General features: G+C 41.7%; 1 protein-coding gene across 3 annotated transcripts in view; it reads right to left on the bottom strand.

Moving 5' to 3' along the window:
* Nucleotides 1-19,160, bottom strand: part of PNPLA6 (patatin like domain 6, lysophospholipase) — a 354,753-nt gene that overhangs the window by 6,798 nt on the left and 328,795 nt on the right. For all 3 annotated transcript variants that reach the window (XM_086960602.1, XM_086960584.1, XM_086960592.1), the window contains 4 exons: nt 14,644-14,796; nt 13,183-13,299; nt 10,191-10,287; nt 5,176-5,288 (listed from right to left, as the gene is read on the bottom strand). In XM_086960602.1, coding sequence (XP_086816728.1) covers nt 5,176-5,288; nt 10,191-10,287; nt 13,183-13,299; nt 14,644-14,796 — 480 coding nt within the window. The remainder of the gene's footprint in view (nt 1-5,175; nt 5,289-10,190; nt 10,288-13,182; nt 13,300-14,643; nt 14,797-19,160) is intronic.

Consider the following 19,160-nt stretch of genomic DNA (forward strand, 5'->3'; position numbering starts at 1 on the left):
TAGGGAAAAAGGAAGCGTGATTGTGATTTAGAGTGGGAGTGACGGGTTGAATGTGGGAGCTGGGAGATACAGTTGGAGAAACAGGTTTAAATACAGCATGGGTTTGGTGCACCTGAGAGGAATTAGGGCCAAGCTGTGAAGAGGTACAGGAGCCCTCTAGGTCTATTGAATGGAAGAACTTCACCCCAGTCACAGGGCACCATTCTAGCATGAACTATGGGAGAGGGAACCCCATTTCTCAAAATACACCACTCACAATATGGCCTTTGTGTCTGCATCACCTAAAACAGAGAGCACCACATCGCACTAAAACGGGAAACAACCATTGTGACGCATGCTTTACAACGCATACTTTTACCCCGCATGCAATTACAATGTAATGGTTTGCTGTAGGGGGGTTATAGGGTGTTGGATTTAACTCCAACACATTCCCTACTGTTGCACAGAATAGATGGCATGCGGGGTAAAAGCATGCTTTGTAACGTCATACAACCGCTAAAACCCATCTCCAGGAATAACCTGTGCACTGGCATTGTAAAGTGTATGAAGAATAGCTACTGGGCCATGGTGTTTAGAGCCTAAAAAAGCTCGATGAAGGTTGGCTTGACTCTAAATGAGGCAGACAGACCTTCAGTATGCCACTGGAACGGAGTACCATTTCTGCCACACTCGAAATGAGGCCCTAGGTTATGATTATGACACTGACATCAGGGAAAGAATCTGTTCCATTTAATGTCATATTTTCCCAGATGCTCTTATTTATGGTCTTTTTGCCCCTTACAACTTTCATGCATTCTTGATGTAAATGTAGATGTCAATTTTGCATTCAAGGACAGCAGATTGGGAAGGGAAAGTTGTCCTTGCATTCTGGTCAGCATGGCAGCCTCCTGCATGATCTTATTGACATAAAAAGGAGCTCTGGAAACCACTATTGCCTTGGGTATTCTGAGCAATTAGAATCTTCTTTGCATTGTCCTACCTGAATTTCACTAGGATCAATGTGATCAGTGGTACTGGTGAAAAAGCAAAGAGAAAGTCCTCAGACTAGTTAACCATAAGGTCATTGTCAGCGATCTTGTATTCCAAACCATGTAGGCGAAGTCTGGGATTTTTGTGTTTTGCTAGGTTGTTAACAGAGTTACTAAAGAAAGTCCCCATTTTGCTAACATTCCTTCTAGCACATCATTGGTGAGAACCCAAATGAGGTTTCCTGCCTACAATCAGAGGAGTACATCTGCCTGAGCATTTTTTGGGACCCAGAAGATGAATTACAATTTCTTTTTTTTGCAAACCAATTTTATTGAGCTTTACATAAAGATAACATACAAATTGTGCATCATATCGCCAGCCTCGGAGTCCCCGGTAATTCTTACATTTGTATCGACAGATATGTGCACAACAATACCTCAGTCGGTTGTCAACATGAGTCCCAGCCTATAAAACTCCCAACATTTGCCCTATACGTTAGCGTGTAAGATTAATTATTATTAAGGTTAAATTTCTCAATAAGTGCCAATACCAGATAGTTTGATCGTCCTGATTGTAGCACCCCCTTATTTGGTGAGGTGATGCCCTGTGGTAGTATTGACCATTTGAATTAGAAATCTGTTCACAGTAAGATACAGGTAGGAAGGCCTCAACTCGCTGATAGGGTATAGTTTTTCTACGTCCAGCCACAGGCATTGCACTGTCAAACTATCAACTGAGCTCCCCAGACCTTTTGTCACAATGGTTTGCGATGGAAGTCACTGATAAAATGGCACTCCCTTCAGCAGAATAGACCGCTTGCACCACCATTGAAGAGACTGTTTGGACTGAGGAGTCACAAGTAACTTGTCTTCTCAATTACGTTTTCATTGTGGCCATTGATCTTCCAAGAATTCTGTAAAGGTCTTATATGGTGACTTCCATTTCCGACAATGAACATTTAGGAAGAGATCAACCCCATAAGGGAAGACATCGAACAAACAGTTGGTGAAGGAGTCTTTTGAATTTTTTAATTTGGAGCCATTTCTGACATATGGCAGATACTCAGTCCCCTGAAGGATACACTTCTCCTTTTTTTAGTATTCAGGTGCCCTGAGATAAGTCAGGATGAGAACTGGATTCTTTGTAGATTTTTGGAAGTGGGCACAAAGGTCTAAATAGTGTACTAGGACTATGGTTATGTTAAAGCCCTAACATGCCCTGATAAGCTTTCTCTCCTCCTGTATTAGTCTTTATCAGATGGTTGTCCAGCTAAGGGTAAATGAAATACTCTACTTACAAAAAAGATGCCACCACTACCACATGCTTTCAAAAAGTCTGAGGTGTTGATTTCAGACCAAGGGGTAGAACCTTGTACTGAAAGGTTGAGTTTCCCTCTACAAACCTCAAAACTTTGTAGGTTTCATTACTATTGGAATGTGGAAATAAGCATCTTATACATCCACTGCACATATCCAGTCCGCTTTCTAGAGTTGGGGAAATATTTCATGGAGAGCCAGCATTTGAAATGTTTGTTTTCTTATCCCAAAAATACCTTGAAAGAATGCCTTCCATTCTGAGAAAGGAATGGGCCCTAATGAGCGCTTCAGTAGGAGTGTTGCAGCATCCTTCCAAAGTAAGTACAGCAGATGTTCTGGAGGAGACTTCAGAAGAATGAACTGTGGAGGGGTCTTGAACAGAAGAGTGCAAATGTTCAGAATAATCAGTCAAATTAATTTGTTACTAGTAATATCTTGCCACTCTTTCAAGTGGTACAATACATTCCCTTGCACCGTATTGGCACAGAAAGGAGAGACATAGTGGGGCAGTCATTGCCCGGAATGAGACTACCTCTTTCCTGACGAGAAAGACTGTTGCTTTCTTCTACCTCTGAAAGGTCTTCTATGGTACGTAAGCTGTTAATATTGTGGTTTACCTCAGAGCTGTGAGTGATATGATCACTGAACGGACTGATCTCTCTACATTGGCTGGCAATGGATGTTGTAGTGTCTGTATTTCTTCTTTTGTCCATTGCCTTCAGAGTCTCTGCCTCATTCTTCACATTTAGCATCTCATCATCTATGAGTGGACTGAACACAATAGAGCCAGTTAAGGGAAGGTTCATAATGTTCTGATGTGTGCGAAATTTTAAGAAAGTAAGACGCGGCCACGAGGACTGTCTTAGAGAAACACTATGGCAGAGCTCTGATATAGTTAGTTCTGCTTCATCTTTGGAGGCAATGATGGACTAATTAGAAGCCATTCCTTTTATCTCAAGCAAAACCTACTTTCATTGACTGGGTAGGTCATCAGAAGACCTCTCCCAAAGTATACTGTCAAACTTTCCAAGAAGCACCAAAGCACTGCTTGACTTGAAGGATGTCACTCATGTGCCATTGACCTTTCTTCCTTCCACCTCTATGTTTGCTCTGCCTGCGGGGGGGAACAGATATCTCTTATGCTAAAAACATGTGGTTTTCCTAATTGTAGATACTACAATGTAGTCTGATTAAGGTTCTTGATGGAAGAATATTGGACTCTGCACTAAGAGTTTATATTTTTTTCAGCGATCTCAGATTCACAATCTTACTCATTGTCTGAGAGAGTAATTTTTCTGCAACCAATTCTGCCTACCCAGGTACCAATGGCTTGAGTGGTGCGTGAGGATGCAGAGTCTCCATTATAATTGAGACAGAATTGTGACGTACCTCAACTGGTAAGTTTAATTTTGCTTCTCCCCTCAGCAAAACCATCCTCAAAGGTCGTGATGATGCCTGTGGATGATGAGTTTGCAGGTGTACCAGTCTGTTAAATAGGCATATACGAGAAAACGTTAACGACTAATCTGATAAATCAAACCTTCTCTGAGAAACAGATGGAGAGCTGTCCAAGGCAGAGGTCAACAAAAGGTGGGTGTTTGCATGGCATGCTTTCAGATACAGGAATGGTATCTCACTTGTAGGCAATATGGAAAAATGTCTTTGAACCATTTGCTGCTTTTGCAGGAAGGTGCAGAGGTTGTACGGTTTGTGTAGGGTGGCTTTTACCAATATAATCATCCCTAGATTACTTGATGTTCATTGGGATGCCTCACGGAATAGTAAAAAAAAGAGTCTGCCAAAGAGAATGTGATAATATTGTCGTAGTCAAAAGCACCCACATCAATCTTGTTGAAGCCGAGTGTCTTGATGGTAGCATTTCTTGCGTTGAGTGATAAGATTAACAGTGCTTTGAAGTTAAATGCTTCAATGCTGGGCGCCATGATGGGTAAGGCCTTATAATTGGCTCAGAGTACAGTGAATGCTTGAAGATTGACAGCTTGCAGGCTTTCTCCTTCAACGTCAAGTTGTCTGTATTAACAACTTCATCATCAAACATTCAGCAGTGGTGGTCCTTGACGCTGAAAATATCGCTATGGTGCCACGCTTTGATGTAAAAAATTACAAGATCAATCAGGAGTTGCAGGAATGGCCTGGCTGGTAATGAAAGTGCCTCTTCTTCTTCTCCCTAGATCACCCTCTGTTGGAGGACTGAGATGGAGAGGGTCCAGTTTCAGTAGAAGGGCGACCTTCGCTGGTCGTCCTGTTTTTCGTTTTCCTTCTCCATCTTCAATGTGAGCTCTTCAAGCTCTCACCTCAGATGGATCACATTAGCCTTTAAGAGTTCTTTTGGAGGTATTTCTGCAGAATTCACAATCTTTAGATGAAGGTAAAGGTGCAAAATTTACCATACATAAATTACATGGGTCTAACTCAGCCTGCTTCTTCTCACAAGTAGGGCACCTCAAAAACAGTGAAGGCATGACTACAAGTGGAATGAGTAAGAGATGTTGAATGAAGCCAACATTTTTTTAAAGTGAAGCATGAACCTCACTAAATAGGGTTTAAAATCCCAGCTATGCTGTCTTTTGCATTATTTGGAATTAAACTAAGCCTTTGAGAAACAAATCTCGCTAGTTAAAGCCATGGACAGTTTTATTCCTGCATTTGACAAATGGCAGCTTTTTACTTCCTTTTTTTATACGCAATAAATTCAAGCTGAATTGTTCAGATTCCTGGCATGCAGCAGGAATATTCTATGTTTATGCCCATCAGTGATGTTCCAACAATGCAGGAGCTGAGGTTCTTTTTATAAAACTGTTAGGGTTCTACAATACAGAAATATCCAGCTTTCAGGACAAATCTTGAAGATGGGTCACCATAAACTTACTGTCTCAAAGATGCCATTGGTGGACCAATCTGTGGGGCATAATTCTGTCTCCTCCTCAGGGACTGCATCCATCCCTTCATCTTCATACTCAGTCAGGTAGTCGGACTCTTCAGCTGAAAGGAGAAGAGATGTAAAGGTCACTGGCTGCATAGCCCCAGTCTGCTACAAGATATCTCTTGTGTATGAGTTCAAACCTAACCAAGACACCTTTCTGATATACTATCTAGCAATAAATGAATGGCAATGATTTGTGAAGCTCAGTGACACCCAGAGAAATTTCGGCACTGGAACAAGAATGATAGAGGTGTGAACACCAAAGGGCAACAGAGAAAAGAAAGGTTTTTAATGACTTAGATCTTCAATGGTAAGCCACAAAGTAAGAGAACTGAGTCCCATTGAGTGGCATCAAAACCAACCGCGTATAGTGAACGGCTTGACTGCGGAACAGCAGACTGGGCTTAATGAACATGATTAAAGAAGGTACAGGTGTAAATTGGAAAGCAGACTGTCACAAAGAATAGAAAGGATAATCACATTGAATGAACAGTCAATAAAACAAAGGACCTCAAATGATACCTGCAAAGGGAGCCAATGTAGCTTTTTACATACCTCTTATGGTAAAGTGTCACGAAAGCAAATATGGTCTTACTACTAGGTTTTGGATATTGTGAAGTTTCCCCAGCTGAGAGGCAGGCATTGCTATAATCTAGATGCCCAAGTATACATATGGTGAGATGTAACATGTTGCACGCATGGATTAATAGGAAGGGTATTTTCCACAAGCATAATTGGATAAAGAAGAAACCACCACATTTGAGAGGACAAAGAAAAAAGTGTTAAAAGCAAAACGTCAATCATGAACATTATCTGCGTCATCTTGTCTGATGGAAGTTCTTACATGCACATAAACTGCAGTCATTCTGACCGACCGCAGCCATTTTGTACTCTGTTGGTCACCTTCGTTTCACCCTGTCCGTGCTAGCATCCTTCTGACTCTCTGATCAAACCGGATATGTGTGCGGGGGGCTATAAACTATTGCCATGACAAACATCAACACCACCTGCAGCCACAAACTCGTTTTTCCTCTCATCTCTGTTTACAGGCAAACCCATGGATACTCCTACACAAACAGATTCCAAATACCAAACAGACTCTTGCAAACATGGTTTATTGCACTGCACACAGCAAGAATTATTTTTGCCAACAATGGGACCTGTTTTTATCAACAGAACGGACTCTTAGATCTGGCCGGTCTCACATGTTTTAGACCCTAAAGCAAGGTCCAGCTGCGGGACTGGATTGTCTGTTTTGACCTGGGTGGGAGGAGAATTAATGTTGGGCTTGTGTAACCATGTTGATGAAACAATGTTGGGCTTGTGTGACAACCTGCCCTGGGGCGGAGACTCCAAGCCTGTAACCATAAGAAAATTAAACAAATACATTGTGTTAAACCTGTATAAAAGGAAGAGTCACAAGAGATGCAGTTAGCTCACCTCCCTGAGACATTCTGGTGTCTGCAGTTGACGTGATCTCCTCTTAAGAGTAATAAACCTTTTACTTACCTTCCAGTTTCGCAGTGCCTGCCTCATTATTTTGTTAGAGAATCCAAAGTGAATTAAAGGTGACCCTGCGCCGGGCAGCTTTGGGGGTCTTAGGAGACTCGCTGCTTTTCACAGGTGTTTGCTAACATGTAAACGTCAGATCCTGGGCTTTTCAACCAAAATGGGAGCAGCGATAAGACAGTGAGGCCAAAACTGCTTCAATGTGTGTTGGAAAGGATGGAAATGCCTCAGGAGTACACAATAGGTGAGAGGTAGCACTTTTTAGTAAAGTAAAGGATCAGTGGGTCATTGAATGCTATCAAAGAAAAGGTTTTGGGGAAGGGCAGCAACATTTGATTTTCTAAAAATACCGTACAGGAATAGAGGGCATTATTTGGCACGGATGTAAGCGGAAAGTAGAGGCCCCAAAATGGTCTGCATTACACATTTCGATTAACAAAAAATATCATATTTGTCTCGGAATGAGCAGGGCAGTGTTGGAACTAAAAGTCAAAGCGTTACATCTTAAAACTCAAACACAGCCAAAGTAAATTAGGAACAAACAAAACAGAAAAATACAAGCAGAGTCCCTTTGCTGGTGTTCAAACAAAAGATATATTTGCCAAAGAGGGTCACATACATCATGTTATTTGAGCATCATATAGGGCAACATACCACTTATCAAGTTGATTATGGATGCTTCTAGGAGTTGAATCTCTGCCCGCGTTGAGGTGTCATGCTATGTATGTTATATAAACCACACATGCAAGAACTGACTAAGAGGAGAAAGTGGCTATGTTGTCTAGTGCATCTCACTTTGCGCAGAAGATTCTTCTAGAGTTTCTGAGAATTTCAGTCTACGTGTCGCTGCAAGTGCCTCTACATCCTTACATAGGCTATACATGTTGGGTTTAACTAGACATGAACACTGTGCCAGCAGATGCACAATAACAGCCGTATGAAATGGCTGCTCATCACAGCGTTGTAAACTGCATACTGAATTTGCCATTGAACATTCTGTGGGTTTGAAAGGAATATGCATACACCTAAAAATAAACACCAGTTCTACTGAAATGGAATATATTACTTAACATTCGAAACTGCCACCTTTTTTGCAGGTAAGGTTATGCTCTCAAACGATTTTTATTTGCAAACCAACCCAAGAACAGCATCAGACTGCTATGCAAAGAATTATCTCAACAGAATGAGTGTGCTTCATACAGTGTCAAATCGTCAGACTTAACTATACTAGATATTAGGATATAATGCTCACCGGTGTGAATATGAATCACAGAACAAACCCAAGTCAAATTCTCCCCGTTGACATCTCCAAAGGTACAGGAGTTTAAATAAAATAGTGCAACTGGCCCCATATCTAAATTGGGTCAGGCGGATTGGGAGTAGTATAGTGGCACATTGACAACATTTAGTGACAGCCCTTTCTTGGTAAATGCATGCCACTAAGTGCCAGTCACATATTCTGCAGTAAGTTTCACCCTTCTCAGTCCTGAGTGTAGGTAACACCAGGAGGTTTCAGGAGGTTGTACCTGCATTTAAGAATCTTCACTAACATAACTAACGTGTTGCCATTCATTTGACAACCACGTGAAGTAGGGTTTAATAGGATCTCTGGCCCACCTTGAGGAGGTTGAAGGATACATGCTTATCGCATAGATAAGAAGAGGCCTGGACATTTTCTCAGAGACCATTATCAGGGTTTGCAAGGATCGAAGAAGGATCACAGAGCCCACAGAGTTGAACATGGTCAACTAATCAAGGATGAATCCACAGTGTCAGTTTCTGTCTGCTGGACTGGAAATTGCCTCAACCCATGAGGAATGTATCTGCTCAACCAAAAGTTGGCATGTTGTTAAAGAGGGAAAATGCCCTGCAAACCAATGTCTCATTTTACTTTGTTACAAAGGCGGCCTGATCTAGCCACTTCCAATACAAGAGCTCTATCTCAACCTTCTGCTTCTGACCATTTACCCAATTAACTGTTTAATCCTATAGAGGAATACATTGCCTGCTTCAGACATGGAACTATCTGTGGGGCAATAGAAAATCATTACCTGCTTTCTCTAAGCATTCTATCGGTTTTGCAGACGAGGGTCACTATGACAACTGTATTTTGACCTTTTTCCCCTTATGAAGACCTCAATAACTTGGAAAAGGGTTCAATCATTACACATCGACAATATAGGATTGGAAAGATTCTCACCTATATGATACAATCTTAGAAACATGACATTTTCCAAAGTTTCTCTCCAATAAGACGTTAGATTCACATGTGCGCTGCACTACAACCTCACAAATCTTTTTCATAGCAGCATTGTTTACAGAAAAAAACTTTATAACATGCAATAAATAAATTAAACCATGTTAACTGTTTTTCAAAAACACTAACCGTGTGGCATTGATACAGCATTTGTTTGGACAAATGTACAACTGAAATAATTAGGAATGGGCTTCCAACCAGGAGGCTTATGTACAGCCCGATATTAACTGCGGAATCTCCCAAAAATACACATAATAAGGGTTCAGAGGGAAACATTACTGAACGAACAGTTTTATCATGACTCTCCAAACAGGAATGCGCATAACCGCTCCTATTCCCTGTGCTGTGGTTCTGTGGTCAAATTATTCAAAGGGCTTTAGGAAGCTCTGGGATGCAGAGATAATAGGGAACTAATATTCTCTGAGATCTTGGAACTCAGGGAAAGTATGGAGAAGGTCAATGTTGACTGTACTGCCCTGGTCCTCTTGTGGCAAGAGTATTTATTCAAGAAGTGGGAGTATTATGGCCTGCTCGAGGGGAGAGTGAAAGTGTTTTCTAAATTTAGTGCACACTGCTGGCTAAACAGCCCATAGGCTATGCAAAACAGTATATCTTGGTGCTGGGAGAAGCTATGGCAAAAAACATACATTTTAAGCAGGGAGTGTTCGTGAAAGAGTTCTATGCGGGGGCCCTACACTGGATTAACAGAAGGAGATACTACTCAGATGGGAATTGGAAGAGCTGTGTAGGGTCCCAATGTTGAAATAGCAACTGGAGAGTGAAGTCAGGCTCTAGGGGCATTGGTAGAGCTCCATGTGGGGCTCCTGTACTAGAGAAGCCTAAGGAGCTGAAGGCTGGCTGGATGGAGGGGCATTAGCAGAAGAGTGTGTGGGGTACCAACAATTGGACAGTAGGGTGGAGGGCACATAAAAATTACTGTCTGTGGTAAAATCAGTGGGGTGCCTGAATAGAGGAAGTGATGTGAAAGGTTCAGTGGTGGGGCTGCTTCTGGTGCATTTACTGTACCAGCACAGTGTTGTAGATAAGGACTGAGGGGCGCAGGCAGAGCACCATGTGGGCAGACATTCACAACTCTTAGTGGTTCATCTCCAAGAAAATATCACCAAAAATAAGCATCACTTGCTAAAATATAAACTCCTGAGCACTGGGTAAGATGGGCTTGAAGTCTACTCACCATCTGCATAACCATCGGCCAAACAACTCTGAACCGGCTCAATGCGGGAGACTATTTCTGCCAGGTCTGTGAATCCTGCACCAGGGCACATCAACAACTGAAAGAGAAAAGAACCACAATGTGGGCTGAAGGGAGAGAATGAGGAGGAGGGCTACAATCCACAGAGGGTGGAGGTCCAGGAGGAGTTAATGGCAACGAAAGAGAAAATATGTTGTTTGCGATATAGAAAAGAGTCGCTTGGTATTAAGGCTGTGCAAAGATCCGTCTTGGCTACAGTCAAGTCCTCTGTTTCTCTCTTTTTCTTTAGTCATTATATGACACCCGCCTAAATTAAGTGCAGCTTTCAAGCAAATAAAGAGGCAAGGAAATACCCATCAAAACATGTTTTTATAAAAGCTTTAGTCACCTCAGCGTCTCTGTTAACAACTTGCTACTTGGAGCTACAATATTGATCAACATTGCTTATCAGCATTATTGCGGACCTGAGCTCCCATAATACATTTGGACTAACTTAAACTCATCTTGCTTAGCTACGCATTTTTCATTTAATGGCAGCTACATTTGATTAGCTATATTTGCTTAAAAAATGAGCATAAGGCTGATGATTAATTTTCGATAAAGCCCACGGGTATGGGTGAAACCTTGGTTGGAGAGGTTGCCACCTGCCCATCACTTTTACATTTTTTTAAACTCAGCTGATATAACATATAAGTCACAAGGCAAGCTATGTGTGTGGAATGATACACTCATGGAAAATGATGTCATTGTCCCAGCTCACCTCCCACATTTGCATACAAGTCAATCTCCTTTAGTGTCATCGGAAAAGATTGAAAAGAAGGTAAAACACTAAATGAATTTCAGCAGAGGTTTTGTTAGAGCCCCTCTGGACATCTGTGGCCGCTAACAGATGACATGTGCAGGTAAGATTCAGCCAGCAACCATGAGATTGGCTAGGCTTTGCCGGCTCCACCTTCCTGGACTAGCACACTTTATTCCTATAGAGATGCAGCATGAGTAGGGAAGTACTATATTCTCTGCTGTAATACTGGGAACATTGACAGTCTTGCCTGCTGTCAGCGATATCCACAGCCAATTGCCCTCCCAGTCTTTTTTAGGCACCATCATGCTGGCATCCCTTTTCCGTTTTAGTTCCAGCTCTTTACAAGCGTGTCTACTCAAAGTGGGCAACACCACTTGCAACACACATTACTTGGATAACACAGAGAACAAGATGCTTTACATGGTCTAGGTGGAAGCAACTCAACTGACTGGAACTAGTGGATCGTCACCTAGCCCAAGTATCATTATAGCGCAGATCGTGTAACTGACCGACCGCAGCAACGTACAGTGTTTTTGCTAACGCGGATCGCATTAAGTGTCGACCGCGTCAACCCCACCAGACAGGACCACCATTTGGGACCTGCTACGCTACCCAAAATCGAGCCTCAATTGTGACTCGGAACCTGATTACCGGTCATTTTTCCTTCAAACTTTCCACGTGCAACATAGGCGATTTCCCAGCCCAGTGGGCGTATATAACATTAATCGTACCAGGCAAAAATTATTAAGTCCTGATGATGATCCCATTATAATTTGAGCCAGGGATCGAAACGCCGTCGACTTTGTTTAGTAATCATACAGCTAAATCTGTGAATACTTCTGCTTGTATGGATTACTCTGGGGATTACTGACAATTCTAATGTAATACAGTACCCAGTTTTGCTCACCACTTCTTGCCTGATGTAAACTTTCTTTCTTCTTTATCCTCTCCCTCCTACTTTCCAGTACGGTACAGGCTTGTGCCCTACTTCACATGTATATGTTTACTGTGAAACTGTAACTCATAATCCTTTTTTATATCAAATGAATAAATTCCTTGCCCGGCTGGGTACAGGATAAGACTATATAGCCTCCCATTGTGGTCTATATACACCTGTTATTTGGATAAAGTTCTATGCTTAGGACCTTTGTTCCTGAAAATCCCAGTCTTTTTTAGGCACCACCATGCTGGCATCATTTTTCCGTTTTAGTTCCAGCTCTTTACAAGCGTGTCTACTCAAAGTGGGCAACACCACTTGCAACACACATTACTTGGATAACACAGAGAACAAGATGCTTTACATGGTCTTTGATCTGGGACATCAAATGAGCAGCTCTGAAGGTTGTTGCCTTCATCCTGTTCTCTATTTCAAGTGCTTGCTCTTCCTAAGTAATTGAGGACTCGTATATATGTAGCCCCAATCATCTTTGAAGAACAACCTGTTGCTCTCCTCAAGGCTAACCTAATTCTGCTGTCATTACCCTGAATTATATCAACCTATTTCATCATGATCAAGCCTGTTCTCTGTTCCAGTTCTCAGTTGTTTCTAGTAGGACTGCTGTGTACAATAGCAGCAGTATCATTCAGCACACACTGGGCACTGCCCACAGTTTGCATTCCCTGATATGGGCATCTAATTGCTGCGACACAGAAAATAGAGGACATGGAGATCCAACTCACTTCCAATTTATCACAACTCTAATGATTCAAATATGCTCCTTACATGGTCCAAAGCATCTGTAGCAGCCGTGCATTGCCTGCATCAGTGGTATTTCATATACACAGCACAGGCCTATGCAATGGAAGCTCAAATGTAGGTTTTTGGGTATGTAACATGGAGTGGTGTCATGTCTACAGCGCAACACACTGGAGATAAAGAAAAAATATTGCCCTGCATGGAAACCACGCAAAAAGCTATGCACCAAATGTAAGGCAGAGTGTAAGACAACAAAGGGACAGAAAAGGAAACAGAAGGTCACGTGGTCAGCCTAGAACCAGAAGAGATAGTGGAGTATCTTGCATGCAACCAATGGCTGATTCAATGGCTGCCATGTGTGCAGCCCAGAGTTGATATATTTGAAGGGTAGCTGTGCACAGCACAGAAAGGTAGGTAATAAGTTATGCTTTCATATGTACAACTAAAAGATCTGAGCAAAACCTGCTCATACTCACATCCATTTTCTTGCTCTCATAAAAGTCTGCAGAATGCCTATCTTTCACCATATTCTCAATAATGTCTCCACGGCTCCAACCGCTGAACACTAGTGCCCCATGATGGTACCCCACACCCTAAGGGAGAAAACCAAAACAATAGCTGTACAAAGGATCAGTCACAAGGTACCGTTAAGTCTGTTATTTACTACAGAAAACATGACTAACGAGGCAGCATAGGAAACTGAGCATTTCATTTCACAAGTTTATTCACAGAATAAAATCTAAAGATTATTTGCATTCATAATTTTGTTGCACCTCACGTCTTTACACTTAAAGGTGGCGGGGAGAAATCATACTGCCATGGCACTTAGATGTCAATGTATAAACTCTTTCATCTGTGTGCAAAGCATACTTCGAAGAGAAGGACTCCAATGACACCACAATCACTGATCTGCCAGTGAACAGCCATCAAATGTCTTCACTATAGCACTCTCAAGCATTCTCTTCATGAAGGTGCCTCCTCTCATACAGTAATACATGGACTTTGTCTTTATTGATAGTTGGATCACATCTGAGGCATTGTGCATCCATTAGTTACTCCTAGGCTTAGCCTACTGTTACTAGATCCACTTCATCAGCTGTATATATCCTAATTGCTGTGCCCACTCAAGAGGATACTTTCACTCCATTCCATTCAGCATTTGACACACGCTGTCACACCCACAGGGCACGTGGGCAATGTCTATGCTGCTGACAAATGATTGCACTAAAAGTAGCTGTATTTTAGGAGATTGCCTGAAAAACAGGTGGCAAGACGTCTTGCTGATCTCCTCTCATGGCATCTTTAAGCTTCAGCTCCTCATCATGCCCTCCCTTTCAAACATGTAGCCTAGGACAGATGGCAGATATAGCACTCATCATGGGAGCTCAGCAAATGTCTACATCCAAGATTGGAAACCAGTGGAAACTGGTTGATTGTGCCTCAACCGGGAGTTGGCGTTTATGGCTGCAGTCATAAGAAATGGAGCTCAGGATTTTATTAAGTAGATTTTCGCTTGTCATGGGTGGCACTATCAATGCCACTTCCATGACTTACTCGTCAACATATCACAGTTCAGCCTCAAACACTGTCATTAAGCAGTCTACATGTGAAGCCAAGAAGGGGTAAGTTGGGATGGCCTGCGCATACAACAAATGTCAGGGAGCAGTTCAGGTAGATGTCATCTGGACCATGAGGCTGAAACCAGATGGAGAAGATTAGATGTTTTGACTTGTACACTGAAAAATAGGTAACACTTACAAATTGTTGATAGACAAACAAATTGATTATAATGTTTCACGTTATTTCATAAACTAAGTTTTGAAAATCGAACAATATGCCGCTGTTCTAAATTTATTTCTGTTAAATAACAATAGTTTTGAACACAGTCCTACAAATATAAATATAGTCGTTTTGCTAGTTAATCTTTAATTACTCACATAAATTTCATCAAATTTCCCAAAGTCCATGGTCTTGAACCGGTCGATGGGTGGCCGAATGTACTCACAGTAGGAGCTGTTTTTAACCACTTCCAACTGCCGGACACAGGAAACATAAGCTAGGCGGGACTGGATCTCTGCCATGTCAGGGACCTGGGTAGAAAAGAGAACAGTGTGAAAAAGGAGGGAACAGGGGCATGGTGGTAAAACAGGTGGTTCACCTACAGTCATACACAAACCTTTCTTCTCTCAAACGTTTGAGTGAAGACAGACCTGACTAGTGGGAAAGGCTGCAGTTCCTTGGGAGTGTTGTTAGCTCACAGACATAAACAGACAGAACTATTCATTCTTATGGGCTGTGAGCGTGAATGGTTTAGGATACAAAGTCATCAAACGAAAAATGATACATCTACTATATGCTTGATCTTTAATAAATCACATACTCATTTTCAAATTTGCTGCAAGATGGGATTTTACAGTATTTGTCGGTAAAATTATAGATTCCAACTCCCACATCTGTCAAGTCTGCCTCACACTCAACATCAGGAGTGACATTAAAGGCATCCATCTTGTACCCTCAAATGTTTAATGCTAGGGACAACTGCAGACTACAAGGCTGGACAAAAAATGCCAAACCCATAAAGGAGGATGTGGCTGGTAAGATTGTAAGCCATATTATACTGAAAGCCTGACAGTTTGGTTACATGCTAACACATGCTGTGCGTTTGAAGAAACTGTAAACAGTATTCCAAGAGCCAATTTACAAAAATTCAAGAACAATGCCAGCCTAAAGAAGGCATATCTGCTCCTTTTTAAATAAGCCGTTGGTTGCTTTGGAATTAGTGTTTTGGCTTATGGTAGACATGTAAGAGTCTATACACTTAGAGATCAATGCAAATGGAGACCTCCAGGACCTTTGCGCTGGTTGAAGAGGTCAAGAGAGCTTCCTTGGTTCAAACATCAACAATGACCTTTCAGTTTCAAGTTATGAAGAATGCCAAGCTTGCACAGACAAGTGTAAAAGTCAACTGAAAGACCATGTCTCGCTGGTGGGCTGGCTACACCGAGCCTTGTGAGCTCAGAACTTAACCCAATTTTATCGGCCGCAATTTTTCAGGGGGCAATAGTGCTAGCAGAGTGTCTTAACCCTTTCGATGCTGATGACGAGCTCAGCTCGTCATCACCCACGGGTGTCGTGTGCTGATGACGAGCTGAGCTCGTCATGGTGCCACTAAAATGGCATTTTCCAGCACAGGGGGGAGAAAACGCCCAGCAGCCATGTGGTTAAAGCCTCAGACCCAATGGGACTAAAAGGACCTTACTGTGCTATTATGGCTGCTTCAGATTTGACCAGTTTAATGATGCAATTAAGCTTTGAGACCGTTTCATCTGGAGCAAGGGTACAGCATCCCAAACCACTCCAGTGAGCAAACAGTAATGCAGTTTGGCAAACTTAGAATGCTTTCCGATCCTTGCCCTGAGAGCTCCAGTAGCGGGTTTTAATTGATGTTCTGTAAAATGAAAAGGCAGTGGAAATAGAGGAGCCTTCTTTACAGGGAAGAAAGTGAATGGCATGTCTATCATTCAGCTTCAATTTTTTTCAAAAGTACAATATATTCAGGAATGAAGAAAATAATGTTGTTGTTTACATCTTTTTATTGATGTTTTCATTCCAGTTACCCCCACCGTAGCCCAGAGGCCAGCATGGAAACATCTGCTTTATGAAAGATGTAGGTTAACTGAGAAAAAAAATAATATGCCAACAAAACCATTTTAAACTAACCCACTATTTCCCCCCTTGTTTTAAAACAACCTCTACATCTCACCATCCCTTTTCCTTCACTTGGGGATTGAACATCTACTGTACGGAGATGTTTGATTCTGATATAGGTAATTGTTGTATGATGAGCTGATTCTACTACTGTTTATCTGGTTTGGTCGTATGCTCTAACTGGCAGTCTTGCATTGGGATTGGTTTTAATGCTCTTACGTAACTGGTGCATGTAAGGTCTCTATATTAAGTTGATGGCCTTTGAAAAAGTTTCAGACCCATGCCTGTCAAGGTATACTGAGAGAACTATCGTTTCCATTCCCAGTATGTTCCAAAGCTCATGCAGACACTCTTTTAGTGAAGGTGTCTTTCATTCATTTACCCCATGGAGCAAGAATGGTGTTGCTCAAGCAGTGCCATGAAATTGGTTTCACTAAAAAGAAAAGGGGATCAAAGCACTGATTCCCGCACCGGTCTAACGTCCCCTTCAGTTACTGAAGAACAAAGCGAAGGTGTCGGTAGCCTGAGACACAATCCCCTATGTCCCATGGAGATTAGATGAGAAAAGCTCTCATTGTCTCTTCTAGTTCAATACACAAAATTATGGCTCCGCACCCTTCTAGTAAACCAATTTTACATATGTTTTTAGATAATAAACATTATACAATGTTGATCACAGGTTTGAGTGTTCTCATTCGTTTTCCCAAAGCGAAGCCAAACATAAGTTCTGGAAGTTTAAAACTTGATCTTAATTCAATTTTCAATCAGATAGCCAATGCATTTTGTCCGTTACCGGACTTCTTCAGGGTATTAAATGTTTTGATATTATTTCAAGATGCATGTGCCTGTCGGTTATCAGTTCAAAAGCGATGGTTTTAAAATGTGCCTATCGTGCCACGATCGACGAACCAGATGACCACATGATTGACGACACGCATATATTTGCGATGACACTTTTTGCAGTATCGACTGGAATCCGTAAACCTGAGTTTCTACATTGCCAAAAACTGATAGGCAATTTTTAAAACCATCTTGTGTTTGGCTTCGCTTTGGGAAAACGAATGAGAATGCTCAAACCTGTGATCAACACTGTATAATGTTCATTATCTAAAACATATGTAAAATTGTTTTACTAGAAGGGTGCAGAGCCATAATTTTGTGCCATGAAATTGGGTTGCATCTTTTTTAATACACAAGGAAAGTGAGTTTTTTGGAAATCGCTAGTATTGTGCAAGTGAGAGTCTAGGGATTTGGATGTGGAACATTTTGTCTACTGCATTTCAGAAGCTCTGGAGCAACATAGAGGTCAGAGCAGGTGGGATAGAGCCGCTCTGCGCAACAGCCCCTCCAGTGTGTGTTTGTATCTCTTGGGTACCACTCATATAATTTAACTGGCTTGTGGTTTCAGTAGCTAACAGTTTCCAAATCAGTTTCTTGCAGTGTTACAGCCTGGTGAGTGGTATGTGTTCTGGTGTGAATTTGAGCCAATTCTTCATTTGATAGCTCATGTTCTATTTGCTTTTTCCATATTAGTTGCCCGGGGAGGGGAGATGCGTCATGCCGCCCATCTCTAATGATATTTGATAAATGTCCGATATCAGTCTCTTATCTCCCTTTTACAGTAACAACCATTTTTCAAAGGCCATCAGGTTGTGACCTGCTGCTTGATAAGCTTCAGGCTGCAATATCCATTGTGAGGCCAGCCAGTAATGGTATCCTTCTGTTTCAGGAGTCCCAAATCTCTCTTTTCAGGCATTCAAAACTTGTAACATCTGCTCCATCAAAGAGATCCCCTATTCTGGTGTATCTAGCTTCTGTCGAAGCTTAAACTGTCCAGTCCCAGTAGGTTATCCACCATAGAGGTGAATGGCAACAATAATATGGTCAAAATCCTCTTCAGCACTACTTCAACGCACACTGCAAGTGTTGCTCTTGTCAGAATATAGACCCCAAGCACTCTAATGTTTACCAGCCAGGGTACCTCAAAGATACGAGTTCCTGAGATTATCTGATTAATATAGTATCAATGCTTTTTTGATTATCTGTGGCTCCATTCTATCATTACGCACAGTTGTGAGGCGTGGTCATATTTGATTGGGTATGGGACACCCTGTTCCTCTAGTTTTTCTGGTATTTGCTATGTAAGCCTGAGTCGTTTCTCTTCCCATACGAAAACCACATTTGTTCTTTGCATTTTCATGGGAGTTGTGAGCTGAAGTGGGAGATGTACAGCTTGCATTAGGAATAATATTTTTGTAAGTATCGTAAATTTAAACTGCTGCTACATGACCTATCCATTGCAGTCACTTTTGGTGCCAAATATGTAGGCCCCATCCAATTTGCTGAATTAGCAGAGAGTAATTTATTTCACCAGGTTGCTTAGCAAACAGGTAATCAATGCACTGTTTCATCCAAGTGAGTAAGAATGTGGTATTTAGTTATTCTATTTTCTTTAAAAAATGAAGAGCTTGTGATTTGTACAATTGGATTTTACAGCCAGTGGCGTGGTCATATTCCTGCAGTTGCTGCATATTTAATTCTTTCCATCTTTTTACTTTGATCGACTTTATCTGCAAACAATTCTATTGTAAGAACAAATATGAGTGGGTGATAAGATGCAGCCTTGCCTAGTATATCACCTGATGTTAAATGGACTCCCACTCCCACAAATGGTTTAATTCTATCCAATCAGTATCCATGGAGAAAAATGAGAGCCACAACCATGTGACTAGTGTGTGGCCAATGA

Source organism: Lissotriton vulgaris, chromosome 1_1 (genome assembly GCF_964263255.1).
Source record: "Lissotriton vulgaris chromosome 1_1, aLisVul1.2, whole genome shotgun sequence".
In the NCBI taxonomy this organism is placed as follows: domain Eukaryota; kingdom Metazoa; phylum Chordata; class Amphibia; order Caudata; family Salamandridae; genus Lissotriton; species Lissotriton vulgaris.